At 42.4% G+C, this 22,584-nt stretch overlaps 1 protein-coding gene across 2 annotated transcripts in view; it reads left to right on the top strand.

Annotated features, from left to right (window-relative positions):
- Nucleotides 1–22,584, top strand: part of SETBP1 (SET binding protein 1) — a 264,875-nt gene that overhangs the window by 178,957 nt on the left and 63,334 nt on the right. For both annotated transcript variants that reach the window (XM_065656408.1, XM_065656407.1), the window contains one exon: nt 1,577–5,042. In XM_065656408.1, coding sequence (XP_065512480.1) covers nt 1,577–5,042 — 3,466 coding nt within the window. The remainder of the gene's footprint in view (nt 1–1,576; nt 5,043–22,584) is intronic.

Genomic DNA, 22,584 nt, shown 5'->3' with positions numbered 1-22,584 from the left:
GCGACATCTGCAGCTCCACCGCAGCTGCATGCTTTCATTTTCTCACTCCACAATTCCTGGAAATCTCTGCTTTCCCTGAGCATGGCTGGTCCATGTGCACAACAGCTGAACTATCCACAGGATTTAAGAGCCCCTGATTACTCCTCAGACGATAGACCAGAACAGCCTCATCGTTATTGCCTGTTCCAGAAATGCCACATGCCCATTTTTATACACATATGAAGGATATCTCAACATCAATTTGCCAATAGCATGTATGTTTACTGGTCACTAAATAATGCCCCATAGTATTGGAGGCTTTTAGCACCTTTCAAATCCCTCTGAAGTTGCTCAGAACTGAGGACACCTTGTTTCCCAGCTCAAAACCCTCTTACACCAGCAGCCTCCTTGCACTCTGTTGCAAACACCCCGAACAGGAATCTAATGTAAAGCTGCTGATAGAAAATTGTAACAGGGTGTTTGCAGAAACACAAGACACTTAACAGTTGTTTCCTATTGTTCTTTCTTTGGTTACACACTTATTTTGAGTCTCTCATCATTTATTTGGCATTTGGGATGGTGTCACTACATTTTGCTAAGAACAGTTGTTTACAGTACTAGGTGTACCAAATCAGTTGCAGTTTGATCCAGAGCTTTACAAAATAAGCTTCTAAATGTAAGAGGAGAAAACAAATGGCTGGAAGAGGTCAGTTAATGAAAGTAATTTTTTTTTTTTTGCTTTAAGAGACTTTTTGAAAGGTTACAGCTGTAGCAAACATAATTTCTTTAGCTGAAGGAGGCCCACTAAGAGAAAAAAAAAGTAGACTTTCTTTTGCTCTCTAACAGTCTTCAGCATAATTCTGCCCTTACTGTAACCTCTGCAGCTTGATGAGCTGCTGTCGGATTGGAAATCATATTGAAAATATCTCTTACCAACATTGCAAATAGCAGATTATTAAAATGGAAAGGGAGTAATGCAAATCCTGTCAAGAGGGCCTCACACACTTGATGCTATGCATATGATTTTAAGCACTAAGTTTGTGGGGATGACTTCTATGTGGAAATTTGAGCAAGTAAATCTTTGCAGATCCAGGCTTCACAGGGAAGTGGACTCCTGGGTTTTCCTCCTGTTTGTTACAACTTCTGAGATAATTTTGCATTTTTATTGTTTACAACAATGAGCATAATTGCTGTTGTTCAGCATCAAGTTCTGTGAGGGATTATTTTTTAGCAAAAAAGGATTCTCACCAGGAGGTTGAGTTGTACCATTCATCCATTGAAAGGGAATATTTTACTGCTGGTTTAGATTAAAAATCAATAGAATGTGTTTCCTTAGCAATTCAGCGTTTATAGAAATATTTCCATTGTTTTTAGAATGGAAAAACAAAACAAAACTTGTTTACAGTGCATTAATCTAAATGCAAATTTGGCTCAAGTATAAGAAGACTTTGTACAGGCTTCTAACCCTTACAAGGACATTGGTTAAGAAGAATTGTCATTCACTGTACAAATAAAGAGTTTCAACAAGGGGCTATAAATGGACTGAAAAACTAATTTCTTTTTTTTTTTTTGCTATTTGTTTTCTGCTACTTTCCAGGTTTATGACAGGCCACAGAAACATTCTACTCTTCACTATGATCCGGGCCTCCAACAGGACTTCACCGGTGACACCTTAAAATCAAAGCACCAGCAGAAAAGCAGCAACCAGCACCATCTCGACTGGTCGGCAAGCTCCGACACAGGATCTGCTTCTCAAAGTTGCTTCATCAACACAGAACCCAGTCGAGAAGCTGTTAGTGCCACCAAGGTCTCTGCTCCGGAGCCAGGAGTTTCCTTCAGCAAATCCCAAGCAAAGAAGTCCTGTGCCAGCAGCGCATGGGGGCAGCTGTCAGCCAGTAGTAAAGAGCTTGCCATTTGCAGCTCAGTCCCATCACCCAACAGCATCAGCGCAGCTGCCCAGCCCAACAGCACCTCCGAGTGCAATGGGCTTCTCCCTCTCGGTGATCAAGAAGGAGGTGTACAGCTGGAGGCCCCTGATCAGCCCACTGGGAGTACGAAGAAGAAGTTCAGCAAAAAGGACTTGATGAGTCAAACCATCCAGACCACAGACATTGAATGGGTGAAGAGTGCTCAGAAAGCATTTGACAGCAAATCCCATGACAGCATGGAAGGGAAAAAGGAGTCTTACTCGATGGACAGTGTGTTGGATATATCACCCTTGAAGCAAAACTCCACTTCTGCTAGCAGTTGTGAAAGTGATGCCAGTCACGTACGAATTACTATCCCAATAAAGTCCCCGACAACGGATACATCTGGCCACAAAAGGAAAAAAAGGCAATCCACAAAATCTTCCATAGAGAAAACTATCCAGGAGAAAAGCCTGCATTCTGGACTTGCTATGAGCAGTGAAGTAGCAAGCAGAACTAGCTCTCAACCAGAAGGGAGTAAAAAAGATCTTCGAGTCACAAAGCTAGGGAAAGTGATTGAAAATGAGTCCCCTTTAGTAGCTATTGACAGTGGTGTGCTCACCGACAAAGCTTCCCCCAACAGTGCCACCAGACTCAGAAAGCCTATAGCTGTGACATCCACTCTCCTACCCACCGACCTTCCCACAGCTGACAAATTATCTGAGATCCAGCATCCCAAACATGCAGCTAAGCGGCGATGGACCTGCAGCAAGCCTAAATCTATCCTTCGGGAGACCTCTATGACAACATCTGAGAAGCTGATGGTGGAGCCTCCTTCAGCCTATCCCATCACACCATCCAGCCCTCTGTATACTAATACGGACAGTCTTACTGTGATCACACCTGTCAAGAAAAAAAGAGGACGACCAAAGAAACAGCCTTTGTTGACTGTTGAAACCATCCATGAGGGAACATCCACCAGCCCAGTGAGTCCAATCAATCGTGAATTTCCAGGAACAAAGAAAAGGAAGAGGAGACGGAATCTGGCCAAGTTGGCCCAGATGGTCCCAGGAGAGGACAAGTCCATCAGTGAACTCAAGTTTCACAAAAAGGTCGGGAAGCTTGGGGTCTTGGATAAGAAGACCATCAAGACCATTAATAAAATGAAGACTCTCAAGAGGAAGAATATTCTCAATCAGATCTTGTCCTCCTGCTCCAGCAGCATAGCTCTGAAAGCAAAAGTCCAGCCACCATCTAGTGCTGGGCCAGCTACCATTGATGCCAGACTAGGGAAGCAGATCAATGTCAGCAAGAGGGGGACTATCTACATTGGTAAAAAACGGGGCAGAAAGCCAAGAGCAGAGCTGCAGCCTCGGCCAGAAGAACCTAAGACAGCCATCAAGCACTCAAGGCCTGTTTCTAGCCAGCCAGAAAACCCAACAGTGCCTTCGAACCTGCAGTCACTTGTGGCATCGTCACCAGCAGCTATTCATCCGCTTTCCACACAGTTAGTGGGGATTAATGGCAACCTTAGCCCTGCAAGCACTGAAACTAATTTTTCAGAGTTAAAAACTATGCCAAATCTTCAACCTATCAGTGCTCTTCCTACAAAAACCCAGAAGGGAATGCACAGTGGAACTTGGAAGCTGTCTCCACCCAGGTTAATGGCTAATTCACCTTCCCATCTCTGTGAAATAGGTTCTCTGAAAGAAGTCACACTTTCACCGGTGAGTGAGTCTCACAGCGAGGAAACCATACCGAGCGACAGTGGGATAGGTACAGACAACAACAGCACTTCTGACCAAGCCGAGAAAAGCTCAGAATCCCGTCGGAGATACTCCTTTGATTTCTGCACCCTGGACAATCCAGAGGCTATCCCATCTGACACCAGCACAAAGAACAGGCACGGTCACCGGCAGAAACATCTCATTGTGGATAACTTTCTCTCTCATGAGAGTATTAAAAAGCCAAAGCACAAGAGGAAAAGGAAAAGCCTGCAGAACAGAGATGACCTCCAGTTTCTGGCAGACCTTGAGGAACTCATTAATAAGTTTCAAATGTTCAGGATTTCCCATAGAAGTTACACATTTTATCATGAGAATCCATATCCCAGCATCTTCAGGATTAATTTTGATCACTACTACCCTGTGCCATATATCCAGTATGACCCATTGCTCTATCTTCGCAGGACCTCTGACATGAAGTCTAAGAAGAAGCGTGGTAGACCTGCCAAAACCAATGACACCATGACAAAGGTGCCTTTTTTACAAGGGTTCGGTTACCCTATTCCCAGTGGGAGTTACTATGCACCCTATGGAATGCCTTACACATCAATGCCTATGATGAATCTTGGTTACTATGGTCAATATCCAGCTCCTTTGTACCTGTCTCACACGCTCGGAGCGGCTTCCCCATTTATGAGACCTACCGTGCCCCCACCCCAGTTCCATGCAAGCTCTCATATGAAGATGTCCACCACTGCCAAGCATAAAGCAAAACATGGAGTGCACCTGCAAACACCTGTGGGAATGGGCCTTGGAGACATGCAGTCCTCTTTGGCTCCTCCAAAAGTTGGAGGAACAAGCCTTTCAAGTGGCCGACTTCACAAAAGGAAACACAAACATAAGCACAAGCATAAGGATGAGCGGATATTGGGGACACATGAAGATCTGAGTGGTCTCTTTGCTAGCAAGTCCACTGGCTTCTCCAGCCATGCGATCAATGAAAGGCTAAGTGGCTCAGATAAAGATCTCTCCTTGCTCAACGAGAAAAGCAAGCATAAGGAGAAGCAGAAGCACCAGCATTGTGAAACTGGACACAAAGGCTCAAAGAGTAACTTTGAAGTGGATACGCTGTCTACGTTATCACTTTCTGATGCCCAGCAGTGGACACAGAGTAAAGATAAAAGTGATTCAAGCAATGATCCCATTGACTCTTGCACAAAGAGATACTCTGGTAATACTGAGAGCAATGGAAGATCAGAATCCCTGGACATGTTTGGCGAAATGAATTCCTCAAGCGAGAAGCGGGACAACGATGTGAGTGGGAATAAAAGAAGAAGCTTTGAAGGGTTTGGAACTTACAGGGAAAAGGACATTCAGCCCTTCAGGACAAATAGGAAGGACAGAAGTACTTATGATTCTTCAGCCTCTTCAGGTAAGCTCTGCTTTATTCTGTTTTACCTTACTGCATTTAAATTTTAATACTGAACAAAGAGGGACTTGCCATTTACAGCAAATATGTTTATGAGTCAATAACTTATCTGTCCTTTTGTAATTAACTTCCATTCTGCAGCCAGATTCTGGGGAGATTGACAGAAATGTTGACCACACATTAAGCCAAAACCTTTAAAAGTCTTTGAGTCGTTACACAGCATTTTTATAAATAATTGTCCTGCCTTCACCCGTATTTCAGACCTTGTTGTGCTTGCTCCAAAAATCTTACCATTGCATTCTGCAACAGCAGCAATTAAAATACCTGTTGGCAAGGTAGGCAGCCCTCTTATTAGTGTCTCATGTCACAGGGTGGTAGTCATTGCCCAGACTTTGTGAGGAGTAAATCCACAGTACTGGGCAGTGTCTCTGTTCCAGCTCACAAAATGTACAAAAGCCATTTCTTGGTGGGATGGACCAGACATGTGGGAAGTTGTGGGACTGGGTTAGTGTCCCATTATGGGTGTGGTGTACTGCTGATCCAGAGGGACTCATCACAGTGATAGCTGGGCTGAATATATGGAGACCCTGGGTACAACCCTATTGTAAATCTGTCACTTCCAGTCAGCAGGTGCAGTGTAGAGTAATTATCCTGAGCATTGCGTGGCTGTGGGAAAGGACTTGTGTCACGGAAACAATGAACCCTAGCTGATTGACTCTGAAGAGTTTTAGGACTCATGACTTGGAAATATAAGCTGGGTAGATGAGGAGGTAGGAAGCTCCTTTCAGCTGCTAAGGACATCTGTTCCTCTCCTGCAGAGGGGGAAAAAGGGGGAAATCTGAATCTTGTCTGAGAGACTGAATTGTACTTCACAACAAGGAGCTGCTTCATGATGACACAGAGGCAGGTGTTTTGCTAAAGTATAAATGAATTTAGCTTGGGACCAAGCCCAGAGCTCCTGGACCATCAGATATTTATCGCAAAGCAGATTTCACATTTGGTTCTGGAAAAGCTTGAGCTTTACTGAACTAACCGGTGGTGGATGAGATTCTGATGTGCTAAAAAAGAGCTTCAAAGAAATGTAATTCATGGCCTCCAAAATAAAAAGAGAATCAGCTGAGAACACAGATAGAGCAAAGAATTTGTATAACCTGCCAATGTAAGGCTCTTAAGATTTTATTGACTTGAAATTGATGGAGATCCAAAGATTGCTCATGCTTAAGCCGCATAGACATTTCCATTTCCTTCACCAATAGCAGGATCTGATCTATAGTTATGAAAAGCAGTCTAAAATGAGAGCTTATCCCATGAAAACTTTCCCATTCATGGCATTGTATTATATCAGACCAATTGTGACTCCCAGAAATGACACACCCAGAAATATTGGAAAAGAGACTGAATTCAATCACTGGTTATATGAGGGTTGCTACATGCCTGTCGAAGAACAAAATTATTCTCCACCAAGTACTGCAGTGGCTTTTGCATTAAGAAAGTTTTGTCCTATCAGAAAAGGCTGAAAAGTCTGCAAAATTTTTATTTGTTTAGTGGAAATTACTGGTTTCACAGTTTGATAACAGTTGGATTTGTAGCCTTTTTGCTTTCTGAACAGAAGATGTTTGCTAAGCTGGTACTTCCCAATTTAATATATTTCACTTAGATGTAGCAAATTGTCAGGTGAAAATTCACAGCACTGCTGAACTCAAATGAGTTTCCAAACTAAGGCCATGATTTCCACCAGGCTGACTTGGAAATAGAATTGGTAAAAAAGAAGAAATTCCATTTCAAGTTATTTTCTTTCAACCTATAGTCCATGATGATAAAAACATAAGATGGAGTGGTAGATCTTGCAGTAGGAGCTCCATCAGCTTTGCTGTTTAAACTTCTAAAACTAGTCCTCATTTGAAATAAAATTATTATTTTTATTTAGTTCTACGTTTTTCATATACAACTGCACATCATTTCCGATGACCTAATCTATCAAGTCACAGATTATGAAAGGGCTTCTTCATTGTCAAGATATTATTTAGGTGGAAAAATCATCAGCAGTTAACTAAGCAAAGCCAGCTAACTAGAGCCATATCTTGCACTACAAGGAAAAATATTAAAACTAAGCAGCTCTGCCAAGAAAGGCCTGGAGCTAAGGCTGCTCATTAAAGCCTGAGAACATCTGTCTGGTTATGACTGTCTAAGATCTCAGTGCAGCTTTTTTTTCCTCTCTGTCTTTGACCTTCACTGGGATTCCCAACAGAGGTCCACACTTGAGTCTAGCCATAGCTATTAACTGGTTCCCACTGAGAAGGGATTAAACTTTTCCATTATAACCTTGACCTTCTTTCTCCTAATTCACCTTGCATTTCCCCAAGGTGGCTAAATAGTGATTGACTAATCATTAAAAAAAAAAGGTAAAATAATAATAAAAAAAAACCCACTATGAGAACACATAGTTCAGTCCCAGGAGACAATTTCCATAGCCTGATTGCTTTTGCCGTTCGGTATTTGTAATCTTTCACAATATAAAAATGATATACAACAGAGATAAGAGGAGACATATTCAGATGAAAGCTGAAAATAGATTTATGTCACAATTTCAGTGTTATCTTTACTGCATGGGCATTTTGGCATGCTCAGTAATGCCATTTGCAACTTCAATGTATGTTGATGGAGATGAAATATGGAGCAAAAACCATTGACGCTCGGTAAAGATATCTGTGCTAAGAGTGACGAGAGAACTATTTAGTGCTCTTTGGCACTCAGGAAGTGCAGTTTGTTTCAGTGTAGTTTACTCGTGCAGGTGGCATTGTATTGTCATTTTTATTATTATTATCTGTGTTGTAATAGCATTTAGCCATTTCTGAAAATACCAGTGTCCTCTGGTGCTATGTAATAATCATGCATATGGTACAACAGTCCTACCATATAACTTTAAAGCCTGTGTATGATTTTACAGTCTCGAAAGATTAGGACGTCAAGAGAAGAGTTGTCCCTCTTTCTTTCTGTAGGAACTCATTGTAGTCCTAGCACAAGAAATCTGTACCAAGAGTGAAGGGTCCCATTGAGGGAGTGCCACCAGCCACCTTGGCTGGCCACTGCAAATATCCATTCCCTGCACTGCACCAGCCTGGGATGTCATAGTTAGACACAAGGAAGAAATTTTTGACACTGAGGGTGGTGAGAGCCTGTCCCAGGTTGGCCAGAGAGGTGGTGGATGAACCATCCCTGGAGACATCCCAGGCCAGGCTGGACGGGGCTGTGAGCAACCTGAGCTGGTGCAGATGTCCCTGCTCATGGCAGTGGGCGCACTGGATGAGCTTGGAAGGTCCCTTCAACCCAAACCATTCTATGATTCTAGGATCGTTACCACTGGCCATTTATTAGTGGGGACCTTGTGAGCTTTGGCTCATTTTACATCTCTTGAGACCTCTTGGGGTTAAATGTGCAGTGTTAATACATATGGCTATTCTCCCAGTGCAGTGCCTGTTTCTCTACTATTGTTCTGGAGAAACTGGAATCCTTTCCACAAACACTAATTAATAACTCTTCCCACCTTCCTTCCCATCCACTCCCCATGACCAATTGCTTCCTGCTGCATTTTTCTGAAATTCCTATTTTTTGTAAAATTCCTTGTGCGGGTCTAACCCTCCTGCATTTAGAAAGAATGATTAATCAAAATGAATTAAACCCTGCTTTCCTCTTTGGCTAATGCAGAAGACTAGTCCAGTGGCATTAGTCTGACCTATAGTCAAGGATACAGCAAAAGGCATTTCAGATCCTGCCTCGCCAGAGTCATACTGTCACTTGGGCACATTGTAATCCAGGGGTGTCAAACTAATTTTCTCCAGGGGCCGCAACAGCCTCGCGGTTGCCTTCAAAGGGCCGAATGTAATTTTAGGACTGTATAAATGTAGGAGTGGTTACATTTATACAGTCCTAAAATTACATTCGGCTCTTTGAAGGCAACCGCGAGGCTGATGCGGCCCCCAGTGAAAATGAGTCTGACACCTGTCCTAAACTGAACTTTCAAGTCGTGTGCACCAAGCGTTGACGCGGTTGACTCCCTCCCTCCTCTTCCTGAAGCCAGAGGTACACCTCATGAATTTGCAAAATGATGTTGTGGCCCCTCTGGCACTCTGTGACTTGAGGCACATCCACAGCTGGATGGCTGATCCTTTCATCTGCTCTCCAGTAGTTACTAAAGCCCCGGGTGATGGACCCAGGGAGAAGCCACATATTGGTGCCACAGCTGGCCTGGGGAGACTGAGGGCAGAGCTGTGTTTTAAAGAAGTCCTCATAGCTAACTGCACATCTCCTTGCATGTACCTGCCTGCTTCGCTTTCATACATGATGCTGAAGAAGAGACTTGCATTGCTGATGACCAGTCTCAATGGCATAGCTTGTGCCTTGGAAAAAAAGTAGGAATGGTTACCTCTTCCTTATTTACTTAGGAGGGCAAATGAGTAAAAGCACATTTAACATCTTAAGGTATGTAGATAAGATGTCAACTTATGTATACAACCTGTCTGATTGTGTCCTAGTTACAATCATTGCAGGCCAAGATGTAGCTGGGGTGAAGCAGAAGTCAAAAGTCACTGTACACGGGACTGTGTTTCTGCTTCTCATTGTAGTGAGACTAATCAAGGGCTATGCTACTTTGTGCTCACAGTATTTCTGCCTCTTTTTGTTTAAACCCATGATTATACAAGCAAAGACAGCCTTGCTTGCGTATTGGGCATCATGGCTCAAAGATCAGGTAATAAGTACATGGGTTTCATCAGATATAGCACAGACACCATGCACAGTAAATTTACAGGAATATCAGGTTAATCATATGCATCTATTAGGAAGGCGGTAATCATCAGTCTCTGAATGCTGGATAGTTAGCATGACAAACGTGCTTTACAAAGTAATGCTTAACTTACCTGCAATTCCACCACGCCTTCCCCCTCGAAGTCCAGCAGTGCTACAAGCTGAATTTCTTCTGATTTGACCTTTCCTCCTCAGCTAGTCTGTGTGATGCTGGTTTAACTCAGAAGGAATCAGCATTAGATGGAGGATGGACGTCACACAGTGAGCAGTGTTTGCCCCTATGACTTCAGGAGGAGCAGAAGGGCTGTGCTGTCTGTGTGTACAAATGTAAACTACGCTTATTAAATGCACAAGTGTATGTTGTATTTATGTAAAGTTACTTTCTAATGTTTTTATCTTGAAAGTGCCTTTGTTCCTGTTGAAAAGCCTTACATTCAGTGATTAAGCTTTCCAAAGGGAGAAAAGGAGGAATACTAGAGGAGTGGAAGAAAAGTGACAATAAACAAATGAACAGCATTCCTCTGATGTCAGTACAACACGCAAATATGTAGCCATGCTCTGCTGAGGAGTGTCATTTATCCAGATGAGATTTCTTCCCTGACAAAACTCCCCTCCACAGATCAGTTTCCTGCTGGAATGGTTCATTGCCACACAGCACTGAATAAATGTCTGGTTTATCCTCCCTCAGAAGTCAAATGCATTAGTGTGATTTAAAACAGGACTTGCTATGCACAAAAACAAACATGGTGACATGTTAGCCAAGCCACCATGAGTTTGTTTTGGTTTGAGAGGGATGTTTTTCTATTTGTTAGTTTGTTTGTTTTTAAGAAACAGCATATGTAGTTCTGGACTGTTATCATGAAGCTTTAATCAGCCACAGTTTTACTCTGAGAAAAGATCTATATTTCGGCAGTGGGTAACAATATTTGTTCTCCTGAATATATATGTAAGATGCAGGCAAATAAGATTACACAACTGCCTTATTAATCAAATTTTGCTGATTTTTGTATAATAGTATTTTCTATGAATGATTTTTTATGTAGTTCCAGAATCACAGTGTTGATTCATTACTCTGCAGTCGACACATTATTTCAGTAATACAAGAAACAGTGGTCCAACACTATATTTGATGAACATTTTTCCATCTGACCAGCTCAGAGACATGATATGAATGTCTATACTAGCTGGATCCTGCATATGTACTACTTATGGATGCACCTTTACATATTGGAACAAGAAAGGGGAAGTGACAAGCAGGTGATGAACAAAGTTCATCAGATATCAATTTACAAACACAAGTAACCTTGCTTTCTTCAATAGTGTCATTTGACTCGATGGTACCTTGGTGTCATATGGCAGCGTGTGCACAGATGCAGAGGCAGTTTGATGTGTGTTCCAGGGTTTGTAGACTCATCTTCCATACCATAGCTTTCTCCTGTGACTTCAGAAAAGTGTCTGGGTTACTGTAAACTTCAGTGTCTGTCTGGGAAAAAGGGGATAAAAGCAGTTTCCTGCTGTACAGAGCCATGATGAGGTCTAATATGCAGTGATGCCCAGTGAGTACAGCGTGGGAGCAGTGGTAGAGCTTGAAGTGGATAGAAAAGAGCCATGTGTGAACTTCACTCCCCGAGGATGTATGGAGCATTAGTCACCCTCCTTTTCCCCAGTTCTGCATCTGTCATGGTTTCATTGGGCACTCCAGGCTCCTATATAGATTCAAGCAGCTGCAACAGTTTTCCATCACCTGTGTCAGTGAGAAGGTTGTGCCCTCCCCCTGTGTCCTGTGGTGAGGGACAGGCATTGCACAGTTATGGGAAGAGTGTTTGTACCATCTGGCCCATAAAAGTCAGCATTGGAGCTTTACAAAATACCATTATTTATAAATACAATTACATTCATCAAAACAGCTGTTTGGGCCCCTGAATGCTTAGGAGTACAACAAAACTACTAAAATGACCTCCAAAAGCATAATTTGACCCACTTAGGATAAACATCCTTCTTGTTGTTTTCCACTGAGCCTGCTGGCAGTCCTGGGGAGAGGAGGCCAAGTTAGCATGACTGTTGCTCCATTCTGCTCAGGGCGTTTCCTAGAGGAATGGGCTGTTGAGGAAAACAAGAATGATGGGGAAAGCAAGTCAAAGCTTTCCTTGAAAGTGTTTTGACCAAGGCATTTGAAATACAGTGAGTTGTGTTGTTTTGTTTTGATGCTACCACTTGCTTAGTGTGTTGCTTCCAATTTTTGCACTGATCAAGGAGAGAGGAAACAAGTGGGAAGCTGGAGTGGGAGAAGGAGCTGGAGTATTTACCACCCAACCAATCTTTTATTTCCTCTCTTAATGATTGCATGTTTATTACACTGCCTGAGGCTCAGTACAAAGTCTTTCGGACCAGTGATGAATTAATCAAATTAAATACTGTGACCTCTTTTCTTTTTGGGAGTGTTACAAGCCTCCCAGCACCCTGCCTAATTTCTGTCTCTTACTTTGCTCTCTGTCCAACAGTCAAGTGGTTCTTCCTTTGCAACTTGGCGGCTTCCAGCTATTTATCTTCACTCTTTCTGGCCAATGCCAGAATGTCTTGTTTGAAGTTTTTATTTAGACCACTGCTGGTCTATGGAGTTGTGCAGATTCCACGTTGGGTGTGCAGCGGCTTCGCGTCACACACAATTGGCTTCTGCTGGGCTCTTGGCAATAAAGAATCATGGCCGGATTCTCATCTCAGCCCAGCATAAATCAAGAGTCTCCCCACTGAAATCGGTTAGGTTGGCTTCTTGAACAAAGTTTGTGTCAAGGCGAAAAGAGAATGTGAGGCTGGGAAGTCCCATCTGTGGCTTCAGCAGGGACCTGTTGGGGTCCTTGTGGCTGTGTTCTACTTGCTCGATTTGGCATTTGTAGAGATTTTCTTAGCTTGAATGAAAAGGGTGGGTTAAGATTTTGACAGTGCACATTCTGGATATTTGTTTAAGTGACAGTTTAAGAAGAGTTAGAGGGAAAAGTGTGTGCTATAGCACTGGACTATACACAATATAATTTCTTGCTTGAAGGCACTGATAATCTAGGTACAAGGCAAGACGTCTTCTCAGATGCATGGAGGAAATAAAGCAATGGCTATATCTTCACTATTAACCTGCCAGTTGATGTGACCCAAAGCTGGGCATAAGAGAAGCTGAGCTCAAGCTAGGTGCTGGTAAGTGGGATCGTAATACATTCAGGACAACCTGCATCCCATCAGACCCAACTGCAAAAGATAGAGTTGGGGTCTATGACCTCCAGTGCATGATCTGAGGCAGCTTCTCCATTCCCGCTGCCTACTGGGAGTTTTATATTAATGTATCACAGCAAAAGAAAGCAGAGAGAGCACTAACCCGGCTGCATTAGTCTGCCTGATTGCAATGATGATGCTGAATAACAAAAGGAGTAAAAACACTCTTTTAAGGTTTCACCAAGAAGGAAGTCAGAATAATTCCCCTATAGATGAAGAGCTGAAGGGAGAGGTGGGAAAAGAAACCTTTGACTGTCCATGGAGGAGTTTTTAACACAACCTCAAAAACTTGAAAAGGCCTAAGGAGTGATAATAGGAATCGTTAGTGATTTGTCATTGAAAACATGCAGCTGGCATGGATCCCTGTAGGCTTTTGCAGCAGCACTGAGTCTGACCAAGCTTTCACAGGGAGAGGTTCTGATTTCAGGAGACTTCAGGAGTTAACTGTCAAGCAAGGGCAAGACTAGATGCCTCAGAGGGTTTTGATAATGAGCTATCAAGCCTTGGGTCACTGGTTGAAATTTAATTTGCGAGAACAGTGACAGAAAATCAAATCAAAGTGCTGATGTCAGAGTGATGTTGGAGCAGCAGGAAAAGTGTGGCTGGAGCATTATGCAGCACACACAGGCAGCTTAAATAAACTGGGAGCAAACTGTGAGGAACTTGTCTGGTTGATCCCAGTTGCAAGATATAGCTCAGCCAATTTGTACACTACCTCTCCATAACTCACTTTTTTCAGTGCAGTTGTTTGTGAATGACAACACCATATCTCTTCACAGAAACTGACCCAAACCTGTCATTATTCAACATTACAAACAGAGTTGTGGAGATATCTAGGTAGAGTTTGCTTAGCGGTGTTGCGGACTGTGAATCAGCAATGTACCACAAAGCAGAGTAGTTTGCAGCTCTGGTGGTGGAGATTTTTTGCTGCTAGGTCCCACATCAAGGCCAGCAGTGATGGGTTTCTCATTACTGGGTTAGTTGGCACTCTTCCCAAGATGACTTGATGGTTTCACCATAGCTTTCTCAGGGCTGGGGAGAACCCACATTATTAAGACTATAAACCCGGTTCTTATGATTTTCACAGTTACCAGAGGGAAGATTGGCTGACAAAACGGACAAGGGCATGAGATGCCCTCAGCAATCATAGTGGTACTGCATATGGCTGCCAGTATATTGATGCTCCTCACTCCATTGACATATGCATTTTCCTTTCGAGTGATTTTTAGCAGCAACTCAGTGGTCCTTCCTCTGCTCCCACGCAGCCAGGCTGAGGATACAGAGTCTCTCTAGATGGCACAGAGCTGCTGTTCCAGCTCTGTGTCTTTGGCCTTCCTTGCCTCCAGTGTAGGCAGGGAAGGGAGCAATAGTCAGCATTGTTTTCTGTGCCAACTATGATTAGTTGGCATAAAGAGCACTTAAGAAAGTTGACACAGACTCTGAGTTGCTTAGTTTGCTTAAAAAAGAAAAAAATCCGTGGACTACTCCAGGTTCTCTTTGCTGCTTGAACTCTAGTCTGTACCAGTAAAACCTTGGGCTTATCCCAGAACTGGGACGTGGTCAATTGCAGAATGTTTGTCATTCTGATGTTTATTTATTTGCCGTTTAAAAAAAATACAAAAAAATCAAAACCAACTCTGGGAGAGCAACAAGTTAAAAAAGTAGTTAAATACCAGATTCATGCACATTTCCTGTTTTGCTTCTTAACAAAACCTCAAAACCACTTTGAACAAGTTTCCCACCTCAGCCGAGGGTGGAGTTGTGTACGCCCCACACGTGGCCTCCAGAAGTGCACTCAAGGACAATAGCACATCTCCTTTGGCATGGTGGGGCCAAATTTACTGCTAACAGGGCAGTCAATACGTGCGCCTGTGCACAACTGCCCAAAAGAGCTTCTGACTCAGCCAAGCTCATTGGAAAACTTTAATTTTTCTATTTCCAACAGAACAGACTGAATGGTAGAGATGTGGCAGGGCAGAAACTGGAGGCATTTGATAAAGGAGTGCCTATCTGAGACGCTAGGCAGATATTGGCTGTTTTCTGTACGCTAGATGATCTGTTGTAATTTCATTGATTTGATCTGGTGAGACAACATCTCAGTAAATAGGAGCAGAGAAATCTATTGCACTGAAATTAATGGCTGTTGCCTGATCTCCTCTTAAATTAATTCATTGCAATCTGAAGCAATGCATGCATTTTGCAAACCCAGCATTCTTTGGCTCCTACAGTGCATCATGACATTACTTTAGGTGGTAAGGAAGATCTTATTTGTGATATAGTGTGCTGTGGTAGATAGTAAAGCAGCTAGATGCCTGGGAACTCTGGATGGAGTTGTGGCATTTGGGTGTGTAATTCTAAGTAACAATAAGCAGTGTTTAAACATTTCCTCCCACACTAAAAGCATACCCATTAAAAGTTTAGCCAAGTCAGCTGTGCAAGTTCTTTCATAAAAGGACAAACTGCTAAAACACTAATAGGAGCCACTGTTATCTTAAAAAGTGAGTAGAAGAGGATGCATGAACCCAAATTCTCCTTCTCTACTGCTAATCGGGGGAGAGTCTCGCTGAGATCAAAGAAACACCAAGCAGGTTAAAATGATAATAAATCAGGCTCAAGCCTAGGTTCAGGACTCCTGAGTCTGTTTCTCAGCTCTGTTTCTGAGATGATGCATAGTTTGAAGAAGTCAGTAAATGTGATTCAGAACATCTACTAGTCAACTTAAGTTCCTGTGGAAATGAACTGGATGTGTATAAGTCCATTTCACCTGAAGAACCTGCATCCCCAAGAATCTGAGTATGTATACGCATCTAGACAGTGTGTTTTGGACTTAAGAGTAACTTAAACACATAAGCATATGGCTTTGCATGTGTTCAGTGATTGACAGCTCCTGGCGGTCCATCGTGACTCACAAGTGGGTGACAAGCTGCTAATATCTCCCAATGTGTTGAAAAGGGCCCACTTCATTATGTCATGGCCTGACCAAACCCCTCACTTTTAGGTGACATCGAACTAACATGGAATTTCTCAGCAAGAGGAATTTGGGACATGTTTATACTGGTTTTGTGGACCAAACCAGATAGAGAATCTATGCCTCTGGACTGCTTGTTGCAAGGTTGGCTTGTGTTCACACAGCTGAGAGCTGGGAGCATCTGGAGCAGGCAGATTGATCCATGTTGCACAGCATTTGATCCTGATGTCCACTGGGCAACATCTCCCTGTAGCCCTGGCGTAAAATTATAGTTATTTCTGGTTTGTTTCATTGTTTTCGTTTGGTTTTTTTTTTCCTAATGCAAATGCCAAAATAGGGGCTTCTCTGCAGCCACCTTCTTCCTGTGAGCTCTGAGAGTGACAGAAGGTATACTGGGGTTTGGGGACTTCTGACTAGCATCACAATATTGCATGAGGTGAAGAGGCAAAGTTGTGTGGTGCATGTCCACACAGTGCCTGGAGCAGACCCTGGAGAACACTGTCATGTTGTCCATGCCCAACTTTCTTCTTGGATGGAACAAACAGCTCCCTAATGGCCAGCTGACAGGTGTAGAGTGCTGAGGACGTGGATGCCAGGATACAGGACAGGGACACGTCAGTCTGGCAGTGTAGAAACACCTGGAGACTCCTAAGCACCAGCTAAGCCCAGGGCATGAGGGAAGGCCTGTTCCCTGGCCTAACTCAATTCATGCCGTTTATTTGACAGAGCTCTAAAATAAAAGATTTACAAGCAGAAGACCTCCTCTTCCACTGGGCTGAAACTCTTTCACTTCTCTTGCTTCTCAGTCTTACACTTCTGATTGTTTAGCAGTTGACTTTCAGCAAGAGGAGGCAATGCCTCCACTCCAAACTTACCAGTATCTTGGTATAGTCTGAGAAAATGGAAATGCTGGATCATACCCCCTTGGGCTAGACAGCCTAGATCTCTAGTTTTCTATTTTCTGGGTGCTCAAACCATTCATATCTAATGCTTCTTCCTCCCACTTATCCCACAGCAAAGGTGCTTGCCCTTCAGAGGAGAATTTGCATTTTGATTCCCATGTAAATAGGATTGCACTCTGTTGAGCCTTGAATTAAGCACTTACCCAGCCACAGTCCTGAGGATAATATTTCCTAGTGCCTACACCTGAGTGGCTGCATGCAACCACACTAAATCATCCCACAAAGGACTCACAGGTCACCATTCAGCTGGTGGAGAAACATTTGAACATTACTTGGGTGCCACTTCAGAGGCATCCGTCTCTGCATTGCTCGTGTAGTTTGCATAGGCACCTGCCTTAAGTGATCTGAATCATTTTGCTGGAGCCAAGCACCTACATTTTTTAGATGTTACAACAAATAAATTGAGAGTCTAAAGCAGGCAGTCTCTATCTAGCCTTCAGGGTCTCCACGTTTACCAACAGATATAATGATATAATAGTCCTTGCCCAACTCAAAGAGCTGTTGCAAGATTTTAATTAATTAATACTGGCAAGGCTTGGAAATGCTGGAAGTGAAATGAGGTCTATAAACTAAGTGTATTGTTATGACTTGATGGCACATTCTACTTCACTTTCACACCATACCTGTGCACAGAGCAGGGCAGCTGCATCCTCTGATTCATCATGAATCATGAAGAAGCCTATTTAAATTGTGGCTATAATTGATATATTTACACTGGTTAAAATGTTCCAGGGAATAGATGTTACTTCTCACTCAAAGAATGCTGGCCAAAGTGCTGGCAGATCCCCCTTTTTTTTCTAATTTCTCAGTGTTACCCCATCCATACTGGAGTCTTCAGTCACCCAGCACTCAGTGTTTAAGCAAGATGTGTGAGAAGGTAGCTGGAGATGTGAGAATCCTACTAAGATTTACAGAAGACCTGATTACTCCCCAGTGACAGTGTTGGCTAGCACGAGTACTCATCCTGAGCACTGCAGTCCCCCATGTAACTCTTGGTCTTCCATTTCTCTAGTATGATTGATGTTAATTATAGCCATGCAGTTTCAAAGGTGGGCAAGACCTCCAAGTGAAGCTGGTATTCCCAAAGTCCTTCTGGTTCTTAGCATCAGATTAGCACACAGAACTCCTTTGAGTAAGTCTCTTGGTAAGCCACACTGTTTCATTAAATTACAAAATAGCCCATTAGGTTCCTAGTCAGGTTTAATTTTCTCTGTATGTAAATTCTTAATGAAGGATGCTATAAACTTACTGGCTAAGCACTTTGGCTCCACTGCTGCGTGAAACACAGGCCAATGCTGCAACGTAAAGACGGGAGAGAAAGGAAGCCACTAAACAGTGTAAGTCCAGGTGATGACACCAAACACCTAAGGGATGACACTATTCAGATAGACACCAGAAAGAGATGGCCTCAGGAGAATGTGACTGGATGCCATGCATACGGCTGGTGTAGTCCTGTCAGCAGGTCTCCTGCCAAAGGGGCAGCTCTTTGCGTGGAGAGAGCATGGTACTGCCAGCTTCTGTTGCTCTTGACAATGTGCAGGAGGGATACTGGCATTGCTACTTGGCCCTCATGCCCTGTCTGATAGAGTGCAGTACACTAAATCGAACTGAATGAATGGTTCTTTTGTATTGACCCCTCCACAGAAGAATATTCATTTTTCCAACCCATTACTGAAATCAGGATCATCCCATCTGTTATTATGATCCTTACGTCTTATCATAGAACCACAGAATCATAGAATGTCCTGAGTTGGAAGGGACCCACAAGGATCACTGAGTCCAACTCCTGTCCCCGCACAGGACAACCCCACAGGTCACACCGTGTGTCTGAGGACGTTGTCCAGTCTGTTCTTGAACACTGTCAGGTTGGGGCCGTGACACCTCCCTGGGGAGCCTGTTCCAGTGTCCAGCACCCGCTGGGTGAAGAACCTTTTTCTAATGTCCAACCTGACCCTCCCCTGGCACATCTTCCTGCCGTTCCCTCAGCTTCTGTCATTGGTCACCAGAGAGAAGAGTTCAGCCCTGCTCCTCCTCCTCCCCTGGTGAGGAAGCTGTAAGCCACCATGAGCTCTTCCCTCAGTCTCCTACAGGCTGAACAAACCAAGTGACTTTGGCCGCTCCTCATACGGCTTCCCCTCCAAACCCTTTACCAACTTCATGGCCCTCTTATGCCCTATCAAAGACGCAATTTACATTTGCCCCCCCTGGGTAATTCCTAATTCAGGACATAAGAGATGCCTTGAAGGTCAAGTAAAATTTTACTTACATGAACTGTCCAGCAGTCAAAAGACTGTCATATAGACTGTCCACTTTGAGTCAAGTTCAGACAGAAGTGAGCGTCACAAGAATGTGTCTCTCAATAAGATCTGACAAGCCAGTAGAGCTTGTGCTCTCATTACATATGCTGTTAGGTATTAAATATTCTAACTGATTTGTATGTCATGCTTTTCAGCAGTAAATCCCAGACTGGTTTTACAAGAGAGGTCACTATCTTTACCCTCATTTCATGGGCAGATAAACCAAGGTGCAGGGAGGTCTAATGCTAGAAGGTCGGTGTCAGAGCGAGAAACAGCTAATTGCAACAGGCTTAAATGCATCACTGTGCATGAGTGTCAGTAATTCTTATTGCAGCATCAACCACAAAGTTATGCAGAGATACCAAAGACAGAAATAGAGCAGCACTGACCTCTTCTCTACAGATAAAGGTGTGCTCTCCAGAGATTTTTTCCCCCAGAATTTATAAATGAAAACAGGTGCCATTTCTCCACCTGGGTGACTATGCCCAGAGGCAACAGAAGTCATTTTTAGGATATAGTTCCCCTCCTATTTACATCAAGCTAGTAGTAGTGCTTATTTTAACACACTTGCCAGGTGACTTTATTTTTAGGTGTTGTCAGCATAGCATCATTTTTTAATTCTTGCCTTGTTTAAAACAAGTAAAGACATTTCAATGGGAATGTGGAATTCACCGGAAGAATTATTGCCGCCTCAGAAATATAAATGGATAGCCTAAGAAAGCAGTGATCTCTTTCTCATAACAAGAAATGCTCTAAATCTATAAAGCATCTCTAATATTTTACTTTAAGAGACCAAATCACAAGTCAGGTTACCTTTCAGTAGGAACTTTATAGATTTTTCAGCTCTTAAAGGGTTCCTTAGAGAATCTTATTTCATCTAAATAACATTGTTCTCTTGATGACTATCACACTCCTATAGGAAAATTTGCCAGTGGGGCATAATCTTGGTTTAAAAGGTCCTAGAAAATAATACATTATTGAATAGGAAAAAAAATAATAAAAGAAGAGGAGGAGGAAGATGCAGTCTGTGAATTTCACACAAATAAGAAAAATCCAGTTGCCGTGAAGACTGATCAGCCACATGTATTTCTATAAGCATATGTCAACTTGATGTACTGCACTTCTGTGTTTTATTCAATTACCATGTTTCAGAAGAACGTAATTGCTGTACTGCATCTACCTCATCTGGTATCCCATCCAAAGAATGTGGAAGAGAAGGCATGCAGAAGAAGAAAATGGCACAATATGTCCTTCTCTTCCTCCTTCCCCTGATTAACAGTTTGGCTTTTGTCCTTGTGAATCACTTTTTATATCTCTTCCTTTTCTCTCCCAGTGTAATAGTAAATACTCTTACCATCTGCACTTCAGAAATGCCTGAGGGGTTTTTTTGTCTTCATAATACTTTTGATAAATCCTGCCACAGGAGATGAAAGTTGAAATGTGACCAGTCTACCAGATACAAAAACATTAAAGATGGGAGCGATCATGGAAACCAGCTCCAGAGCAATAGCAATGATTCATAAGATATGAGGCTCAGTGGAGAGAAACTGTGGGCAGGGCTAAAATTTCAATGAGGACACATCCTGATTTATACTAGGTAGGGTCTGGAGAAAGATACTTTTACATTGCCTGAATGTCTTCTGCCCTGGGTGTTGCCAAAGGAGATGAAGTTTGCAAAGAAAATTCATTTATTTGTTAATGGGGAGCTGCCTCTACGGAGGGGACTGACAGTTGTGTAGTGGTGTGCTGAAATCCAACACACATTTTAGGGACTGGAAGACTGTGAGTAGCACTAGGACAGGTACCTAGAATTGCCCTAAATGTAGTTTATCGTTTCTCAAATTTGTCTTATTCTAATGAGTATTATAAAATATACTTTAAAGGCAAGTTTAAAGAAAGAGATTTTTCTGGACTGACTGCTAAGAAATCCAGATGAACAGTTTAACAATGTGCAACCTATGTCTTTTTTCAGCAATAAGTGATATTTTTCGGGCTGCAGAATGACATTGTTTCATCCCTTGGGTTTCCATGTGCTTTTTTTTTTTTGTTGGCAGGGCTCTTTTATTGCACAATGATGATATATTTATTTTGACTTCTAATTTGCAGTCTTACAATAGGCCTTTGGTGCCTAGGAGAAGTCACAGCAATGAAAAAGATTGCTCTCTGAGAAACAATATTCCATTTTTAACTATAACATCCTGCCAAATTTTGAATAATTTCTTGAAACTCTAATATCAATGTATCTGTGGATCGCCTACCAAAGATAGCTATTAAGGGGCTTTTGATAGTTTACGAGGCCTGAAGAAATCGTGTTGGACAATAATGTGATAGCAATATTCTCACAATAATTATGAAGAACCAAATCTTTATCTTCTAAAATTTCACCACTTAATGTATGTAGATCAAGACCCCATTCCTTTAGCCATAATACAAAGGATACTAACAGGTTCGAACAAATAGGTTAATAGATCATAATCTACCCCACTTCATTTTCACTTGTCAGTGGAACTACACTACTCACTTTCAGTGTGCATTTATTCTCCAAAACACTACCTAGCCTCCCCTGAACTAAAAACTAGGGGATGTCTACATGTAACAGCACCATTTTTCATGAGAATTTTTTGGTGTCACAAAAACAATGTGTACCCACAGAGCTTTACATAACCTAATAAATGACCAGTTGACACTGTGCCTCTAATTGTCCTCAACTGGAAGCAAAAATGCTGCCTGTGAGTCAAAGCTGATTAACGCTATTGGTTGATGAATTTTATTTTTTTTAAAAAATGGAGCCAAGGGGGAGCCATAACATCTCTAAACTTTCACAAGGACTGCCTCTGCTTTAGGGGAATTTTGATTTTTCCTGCTGTTTTGTTTGTTTTAAAAAAATGATGATGTCTAATCTTCAGGAACGTACCTCATCATCCAACCCACAAACTGTTGGCAAAATAATGAACCTACACAGAATGTACTGTTAGATTTGTTTGAGTTTTTTTTTGCTTCTTCCTTTCAGAGGTATAAATCACAGCTTTTTGCTTTTGCAAATTAAAGTATAGACTTTGCACTGGATACTTGGCACCGTTTCTTCTGGCCAAATGTTCCATGCTGCTTCCAAAGAAACTGTGGACACTGAGTTGGCTGTAGTTTGTCTTTGAACTCGTTTGCAAAACCTCAGTCTTTATAGGCCTCCAAGAAAAAATATACAGAGTTTATTTATTAAGTTGCAGTTTAACTCTTTTTTTCTGCAGAATTGTTGA

This window comes from Caloenas nicobarica, chromosome Z, assembly GCF_036013445.1.
Source record: "Caloenas nicobarica isolate bCalNic1 chromosome Z, bCalNic1.hap1, whole genome shotgun sequence".
Lineage (NCBI taxonomy): Eukaryota > Metazoa > Chordata > Aves > Columbiformes > Columbidae > Caloenas > Caloenas nicobarica.
Note: the sequence above shows the minus strand (reverse complement) of the source record. Positions and strands in the feature narration are given on the sequence as shown.